Source organism: Hydractinia symbiolongicarpus, chromosome 11, assembly GCF_029227915.1.
Source record: "Hydractinia symbiolongicarpus strain clone_291-10 chromosome 11, HSymV2.1, whole genome shotgun sequence".
Taxonomy (NCBI): Eukaryota; Metazoa; Cnidaria; class Hydrozoa; order Anthoathecata; family Hydractiniidae; genus Hydractinia; species Hydractinia symbiolongicarpus.
In genome coordinates, this window is record NC_079885.1 from 25,165,515 (window position 1) to 25,174,775 (window position 9,261).

The following is a 9,261-nucleotide window of genomic DNA, read 5'->3' on the forward strand; positions in this document are numbered from 1 at the left end:
AAAATTTTCCATCATATAAAAATCATGAACATATCTACACAATTTAACCAAAAATAAGTATATGCTTAACCCACCTTTCCCCATGGGAATTTTGGATATTCATGTCGACACGATATGCCAAACACACCAGTAACACTGAGCTTATTTGTCTTCCGCTTAGAACGGATGTTGTTGCCAGCTTAAAAATTACTGCAATCCTAAAAAATATATCACATATATATACATATATATATGCACAGAATGTCACATGCATAAATAACATTTTTGTTGATTAAAGTTAAGTGTTTTTGTACAAATATTTTAAATATATATATTATATACTCACTTTCTTTGTTTCCCCTGATGAATCGTCGTATTTCTCCATAAAATTAACAACTTCAGTATCTGCAACAAACAACTGCTCTGACCGTATTAGCATCTTTTTTGATTTAGAAGAAGATTTTTTCAAGACCAACCCAAAATTGGCATCCATACAAAAAAACAAGCTTCCATTTTTCTAGATTTATTCACAATTAGATATATATAAACTATTCTAACAAGATCCTAAAGTTGGTAGTAAAGTTTATAATTGCTACATAAGCTTATTCCTACCTTTGGGCAAGCTGCACATTTCCTAAATCCAGAATAATTCGGACTTACTGTCTTTAAATTAAGTAAGCCGTAGCGAAATTGTCTAAATTGGTCAATTGCATCTGCTTTCAAAAAGCGATAAAGACATTTTTTCTAGAAAAATGATTAAAATTACACAAGCTCTGATTATTATAAATGTTCCTTTGACTCACATTTAACTCACACACAATATTGCAACCGACTAACCAACTGGTGATCAAGAATTCCACTTTTCCAAGAAAGTGCATCACAAAAAGATAATAGTGATATTTTCCCTTCTAATTGCAAAGCTATGAAGGTGAAAAGTAGTTCCATAGATACAGATGTTAGTGGTTTTGTAGGAGTTGCAGGCCACACATTGTACTGCACAAGAGAATTCAGTTCTTCATCGCATGAACAAAAATACACACAACATTCATGCAAATACCCTAAATGAGAAAATTTATGTTTTAATTTAATAACATATATATATACTACAAATACGGTTGCTTAATCCTGTATATATATACTAATTGTTGTAAATATATGTATATATATAATAACCACTTTTACCAATAATTGTCATATTACGAGTATATCTTGACGAACACATTTGTACATGTTTGCTGCACAACGTTCGGGAGTATTTGTACTCTTTTACTTCAAAATGATTCTAAAGCCCAATGAAAAGAATCAGTAGATATTTTTTGTTACACACAAAGCCACAAAGTTGCATCCATACCAAAAATATAAACCTATTATATCAGTCCTAAAATAAAGTTTTAGTTTTGCATGTAAAAGGCTGAGGGTAAACACTGTGTAATAAATCATAGAAATAACTCACAGTAATTTCTTTCATGCAATGAAATGGAATACTGCTATGAAATTCTTTGCAACAACTGCTGCAATAAGTAACATCTGGACCACATGATTGACACCGTACACAAGCTGTATTTGAAAAATCTACACCACAAATTACACAATTGGATGAAAGCATAAGATGATACTTATTTCCATATGCCAATATAGTATCTTCAGTTTTTAATTTCCATTCTTCAATTTCCTTTTCTTTGGTCTTTTCGTACAGTCCAGTTTTAACAACAGCTTCGCCACTTCTTAGAAACTCACAAGCATTGTGAAGTTCTGCATCAAAAATATTGTTGCTAGATGATGAAGGTTGACTTATTGTGGTATCATTGTTGGTAGATGGCTGATGTGGTGCACTCTTATAAACTTTTTTAACTCTGCCATTATGCAACCGACTGCTAACTATTCTAGCACCCTTACGTTTGGTTTTTGCAAATGGCATTGTTAATAATGTATATATATTATATTTAACATAGATCGCTAGGAAAAAAAAGGTATTTTTTATTCATAATGTCAGCCAACATCAATTTTTTATACTGCACACTATTAAAGAATATGTTTTTAGCCAAGTTCCCAATCATAATTATACTCTCCTCATGTATAACCTCCTTTGCTTTGAATAAACTTTCACTTTAGGAGTCGGTGACAAAAAACTTTCATAATGATTACGAGGGTGCTGATAAGCCCCAAATGCCCGCATAAGAGAGAGTTTGGGCAACTTTTTGACTAAAATTTATGATTTTCACCCAAAATTCTCCAAACATTTCCACACATTCCTAAATTATTCCCGAAATGCAAAATGGCGCTTTTAATCCTGTTGGGCTGGCCACAATAAAAGACAACCCTTGAAGTAAACAGAGTTCCTTTTTTATATAATTTTTGCTGATAAATCTAGCTAGCTAGCTAGCTAGCTGCTAGCTAAAATATGCCACTCATTTTCCGAAAGTTTCTTGTTTCCATTTTCAAAAATTTAATGCCAATCCGCTGCTGAGAATTGAGCATCACAGTACTAGACCTAAAGAAATGGTAATTTAGAACTTGCCTAAGCACATTAGTAAACATCCACTTCACATTAGATAAGAAGTAATTAGCACCTAATATGTTGTAGCAGAGAGGGAGGAGGGAGAATCCAAACCAAACCTACTAAACCAACTTTGCAAAACCTGTGAAAAACCTATGGAAAGAGGTTCTTAAAGAGTTATAGTCTAACTAGCTAGCTAGCATCGAACTATTCTATAGTTGTGAGGATAAAGCGAATCCCTAAAGTAAATTAAGGCAGATAAATGTAGAAAATAAAACTGAACACGCTCGTTGGGAGTGGGTTCGTTCGTAGCATCGCTGTCATCTTTTTTTACTTTAGTTTTCTTAGATGTATAATTTCCGGAATCAAGCTTGTTCGGTAAACTTGGTTCAACTGTAAAGCGATGGGGAGCGGTATTAGTTGTCTCCAGAGATACAGACATACAGCTGTAAGCGATGACAATCGTATCACAGTACGCAACTGTTACCGATGTCTATAGATCACAGTTAACAGAAACGGGTGACGAAACGTGACTCTGTTTAAATCGAAATAAAAGTAAAAAGAATCTTGTAAATTTTAAATTAAATAAATCTTCACCTTTCTCTATATTTGTAATTGCATCCATGTAGACAAGATAAGTTTTGAAAAATCTGTTTGGGAAAGACCATATAGTAAGCATAACCTTTCTCCTAAAATATCACTTTCATTCCTGTGGAAAGGATTTCTCTAGTTTGGAAAATTTCATTATAACAGATTTATCTTTTAAACAACCATGACCGTCTTCTTCTTTGATGAAAAATAGATTTTTGATCAATATAATGTTACCAATAAAAATTTCGGCCAAGATTCTTTGGCCCATGACATCGATTTTAACTACTTCATCACTAGTTAGGTCACGAAGCTTTATCATCCCCAAGCCCTGGCACTCTTCTTGAAAAGATTCTGTTTCTGAATGAATTTCTTTTGTAGTTATCTTGTCTACCACTACACCCAAAATGTTACATTTTGCATATTGTCCTTTTAAAAGCCTTCTCTAAAGGGACCATAATGGAACGTTTTCCTTTTTTAACATTGACACCCTGTAAGATATAATACATGTGAAAACACATAATATAATCTTTAACGTTTTTGACCATTCACATAAAGTAATAAAAAATAAATATTATGAAATAAATTTCTTTAATATATAGACCATCACTTACGTCAATTTCTTTTTCCTCGTTGGCAGAATCTTTCACGTTTTTTGCAGCTATTAAAACCAATTCTTTAAATGTAGTTGCACTATCGTCTTAAACATAAGAGACAAATTAGATCGTAATATGGCATCAAGCGTTTATGTCAGCAGTTTGAAAAGAGAGAAAATAACAATATATTATATATAGCATATTAGTACACACCAATTTCCTCTAAATCCTAAAGAATAAAAATAAAAATAGCAAAAAGGAAAACATACTTTTAAGCTTTTACAAAGCGGTCAATCCAACCTATGATTCTGATAAGTTTATCGAATGAAGAGTAATTTTCGTAACTGACTGTCATTTCTTTGCTGTCAGCCGCATTAATTAAAACTGTTTTCCCCTTGATTTCTTTATCATCAGGATCCAATGGTAGTGTTTCTATGGATGGCCAAAGGTTTTCGTTGCCCTGCAAAATTCGGGATGGACTTCCAAGATCTTTTGCCTTCTGCAAGTTCTAGCTCGTGCATATCGTAGACCCATCTTGTGATGACATCAGCTGGGTTTTTATCGCCAGGTACGTGATACCACTGTGAATCGGATTTCGGAGACTCGATTTGCAATAAAGGTTTTATATCGACTTCTCTCATTTTTGTGTGTCAATGTCGAATCACTCCAGAAATAAACTTCTTAAATTGGTATATCGTTTTCTTTTATAATAAATCCGTACAGCCTTACTGCACGTGTGGCGGCATTAAGTTCAAGTCTTGGAACGGTTTGTGGCTTCGTTGGTGCAACTCTTCCCTTTGACATTACGGGGTTTATTTTGGCAGGTTTAGCCCCAATTCTCAAATAGGCAACTGCGCCATAGGCCCTTTCTGATGCGTCTCCAAACAGGTGCAACTGCAATTTGGTTGTGAAAACGGTCTTGTAGCACCTTTCGATTTTGAATTTCTTCCAGGATTGCAGACCCTGTTGCCATTTTTCCATGCAATTTGTATAGTGTTGCTTATGTTCCTAATGTCCGCGTCAATTCCAAGTACTCAAAATTTATTAAACAGGTGTACAACGGCTCTTGATTGGGTAGGCATGTCGTTTAGGCCTTCTAAATCACGCAGCATTGTGATTGATAAGGGAAAAGTCGTCCAAAGTTCACCGTTTACAGTTGGCAACGAAAAAATTCCATCCATTCATTCTAATCCAATTAGGTTTTTAGGCAGAACAATAAACTCATCCTTGTCTGATTCTGCTGCAATACAAGAATTTCTAAATAATGCCGAAGACAAACTTATAGCTATAGACAGGTCCTTTCATAAAGGGGTCCATAAGGTTTGGTTTTTACACCATCTGTTAATTCCCAGAATCCGCTGGCCATTATTAATTTATGAAGTTTCTCTATCTACTATCACAAAACTAGAGCAAGGATTTTCTGTTTTCATTAGGAAATGGTTAAAACTACTTCATTCAATTTCCAACATTTCCTTATATTCCTCGACATCGCCTTGTCCTCTTCCCCTGAAAATTCTGTCGACCCTTGTGTGTCTAAGTGTTAAAATCTGGAAATTGGAAAGTTAGTGAGGAAGTTCTTTCGGCGGATAGTCAGCTTAATTTCAAAAGGATTTTAGGTTTGCATCAGACTGGTCGAGCTGGCTTACGGCTCTTAGACCACAAAAATATACCACCAAAAGGCACTTATCCTTACCGAAAGCTTGTTTCCAATATCATTGAAGAAAATGAAGAAGATATTTACCATGCCAGAGCTGTACAGTTGCATTTGCAAAGCAATTGGACGAAATGGTGCTCTTATGTGAAAAATGATTTATCTTGGAGAACAATTCTTTCACTGTCACAATGTGTAACTTCCTTTTGTATAGGGGCAACCTACGACACCCTTCCCTCTCCAACCAATCTTGTGAGATGGGGAATTGAGAAAGACAAAAGTTGCATTCTGTGCAAGAAACCATCCTCAAATGTCTCTCACATATTGGGTGCCGGTAGGACCTCCCTTACGCAGGGTAGATACACATACCGTCATGACTCGGTTTTAATAGTTTTGGTTAAGGCATTAAAAGAGTTTTTGGTATCATATGAACCTCTTCAGGTTTCCAAGTGCAACAAAATTAATTTCATTCCGGCCGGTCAATCACCATCTAAGAAGAGGCATACAAAGTGTCCAGGCCTTCTTCACCTTGCTTCCCATTGAAAAATACTGTCAGATGTAGATTCCGTTTTAGTTGTTCCACCATGCATTGCAATAACGCAACTACGCCCAGATGTGTTATTAATATACAGTTCTTCCAAAACTGTAATTATGTTAGAACTGACTTGTCCATGTGAAGAGAATACGGAATATTGGCACAAACGAAAGCTTAACAAATATTCTTCACTTTGTTATGCTATGAAAAACAATGGATGGATCGTGCATTTCTTTGCCATTGAGGTGGGTGCAAGGGGTTTCTGTTCAAAATCAGTAAGGACCTGTTTTCGTCGCCTTGGTTTCCCTAACAAGCCTCTACGTTCCCTATTAAAATTCCTAACTTTTACCTCCATGAGTGCTTCTTTTTACATCTGGATGTCTCGAAATTCTACCACTTGGGTTGAGCCTGAAAAGGCTCCAATCATTCCTGAAGTTTCTTCTGTTACAAATATGGAATGTAAGAAATCAAAAACCCTTGAGAAATCTTCCGCAAGTCACACAAAATCTTTTAAAATCAAAAAACCCGAAAAACTTGCTACAAGGTCTTCCAAAACAACAGTCGCATTGACATCTAACCCTGATTTTAGGAATAGCGGTCTAAAAAACTTGGGAAACACATGTTATGCAAACTCTATCTTACAATGTTTTTATAACCTTTCAAAAGTTAAAGAAGCCATTTCTGTCAGCAAAACAACCTCAAAGTTAGGCGAAGCATTTGTAGGTGTTCTTCAAAGTTTGGCTGTTTCTAGAAGTCCAGTTGATCCCTCCCATTTTTTGCGTCCTATGAAACATCATATCTCAGCTGCGAAGGGAAGTGCATTTAATATCTTTACTCAGCACGACGACCCCGAGGTTCTTAAATATCTCCTACCTGGTCTGTCATTAGACTCCATTTCTTGAAAGTCTTTTTAGTATTGGAATCAAGACATCAACCACTTGCAATTCATGTCATATTGCCAGCTCCTCAGAAGTTATAACACCATGCATCCAACATTCTCTCCACCCTACGTTACAATCTTCCTTAGATAATTTCTTCGAAAGCGAGGAGTTGTCAGACACCAATGCCTACTTCTGCCATGTTTGCAACGCTCATCAAACTGCTCTAGTTGAAAAGAGGTAGTGTCGTGCGCTTCCCATCTCATTTTACAGCTAAAACGTTTTGCCAGTGCCAACGGCCTTGTGTCAAAAATTGCCTCTCGTATTGCTGCTTACCCTGGTACCCTTTCCATACCTTTTTTTGTAGATGGAGAAGTGAAAGTTCGTAAAAATTTTCAATTAAGGGCTATTATCATCCATTGCGGCAACTTAAATAATGCTCACTACACAACCATAGCGTTTGACCAAATGGTTCACAGGTGGATACATTGCAACGATAGAGCAGTAATTTTCTGTGATGCCCGCCTTATTAACAGTCACGAGTCACGAGTCATATGTTTTCTTTTTAGAAGAGCTGAGGTAAGAATATTTTAACAAGAATGAGTCAGCAAGGGGGCTTGAATACACTCAGTCTTGTCTTTGGAGAGTAACGACTCCACTTATTACCTGAGTTAAAAACAAAGAATAGCACAGTTGAACAGAAAGTTGTCAAAGTTTATTTTAGGAAGATAGGGATGTCTAGTTTCTGCTGATGACCGTCCGCGGACCTCTTCGAGGTAACCCAGCTAGACATCCAGGGTACTTAGGTTCAGAAATATGGGTCGAAACCTACCTGCCTTTGGTTAAAGTTCTGTTCATCTTTTCAAATGTGTTGTGTCCTTTTTATTTTTTTATATATTGTTTTTAATTAATTCCTTGTAAAAAGGGAGAATTGTGCTTTTAGAGTCATGTTCTCTAGAGGAGTACAACCTCTAGCTTATTTCCAAAGTCCTAACAAGTTAAGTTCATCATTGCGGTGGCTTGTAGAATCATCTTCCCCTTGGAATTTTAAGGCGGTATGAACCGCAATAAATCCAATATTGAACTGACAACACTCAGGATTCCTCTCTTTGTTTTTAAGTCGTTATGAATACTTGATGTAAAGATAAAGGTATCCGATTTGATTTCCCTCTTTACTCCAAGTGCTCTTACAATCTCGTCTGTGGTAACTTTTACGTCTTTTACTGGTGATACTATTTCCTGTGTCAGTCAGGGAAAATATTAGAACAATAGTCCAAAAAAACCAACGAGTAAAAAATAAGACTATCGAAAAAAGGGGATGTTTCATTTCGAAACAGGTTTGAACTCTTTAAAGTATTCCGCCTGATGACAAGGTCTTTTTTACTACCCTTCCTATGAAAATATCAAGGCTTACTAAACACAATTTTATATTAAAAATGTTACACTGACTGGCTGTTTTTAATTTGCAGTTATTGTACCCTGTATGATCGTGCTCTATCTCACTTCTGCCTTCTGCTTAATCTATGTCACTTCTGCCTTCTGCGTGATGATCCGCTGTCAAAAAATATATGATTTGTTAGTAAAAGTAGATAGACAAACTAACAAAAAAGTATAACAACTAACAAATAAAATAAACCAAATAAATATGGTTCCCTTGAATATCTATTTTTATATTTTCGTGTGTATGTAGTAGTTTCTCCGTCGTAGCTACATTTAAACATAAAGTTACATTATATATAATAATTACAAGAAGTGGATACGCAATGAAAATATATAAACTCTAGTTTAGTCTCAAAGACCACACAGGTCGAGTTCAGACTAGGCGGTGGGGAATATAGTTTAATTTTTTTCCAAAACAATTTTAAGAGGGATATAGATCATCATCAGTGATAGCCAAGTTGATTTTGGTCACATCGCAACAACAAATCGGTTATTTTGTCGAATTTAGTTCCTCTAATGATTTCAAAGGTGATCAATAACATATTACATTTTTGCTGTTACTTGTTGTACTTTCTTATTTTTTTTCGACAAACCTTCTCTCTGTCGTTACGGAATTTTTGCAACTAGTCATCTGGAAACTTCACTGGAACCTTTTTAACTTTCCTAATTGCAGTCTTGAAGTACTCCTCATCACTTCCTGTAGTGTCTGTTAACAAAGCATCAGATTCTATTTTATATTCTTCAAAATAGGATACCTCTCTCAAAAGTCGCTTATTTATTTTTTGGTCGTCAACGTGATGGGTTTGGCGGAGATAGTTTTCGAGCCTCACCACAACCTTTGCACAACCAGTAACGGGGTATACTCTTTTGCGGTAGTGTCTTTTTTCCCTTTTTCTCTTGCATTCGGGTCTGAGTTCGGAGAGCTGTGGCATGTTCCTCTGTTAGGCTATGATCTATTATCGCTTGTGTTTTCAATTTACTTCTTCTCTCTCCATAAAAGGACATACTACTTTTTTAGTTATTGAAACTTTCCGACCATTGTTTTTTGATCCTATTGATCGAAGATTTATAATTAGAGAAACTTAAATAACGATGAC

The 9,261-nt window shown here is 35.6% G+C and overlaps 1 protein-coding gene across 1 annotated transcript; it reads right to left on the reverse strand.

Annotated features, from left to right (window-relative positions):
• Positions 1–4,341: 4,341 nt before the first annotated feature.
• LOC130613594 (uncharacterized) lies at positions 4,342–5,026 on the reverse strand. Its single transcript, XM_057434916.1, has 2 exons — positions 4,994–5,026; positions 4,342–4,668 (listed from the first exon to the last, which is right to left on the reverse strand). Exons 1-2 carry the CDS (start codon positions 5,024–5,026, stop codon positions 4,342–4,344), a joined length of 360 nt encoding a protein of 119 aa, XP_057290899.1.
• Between the last annotated feature and the right edge of the window lie 4,235 nt (positions 5,027–9,261).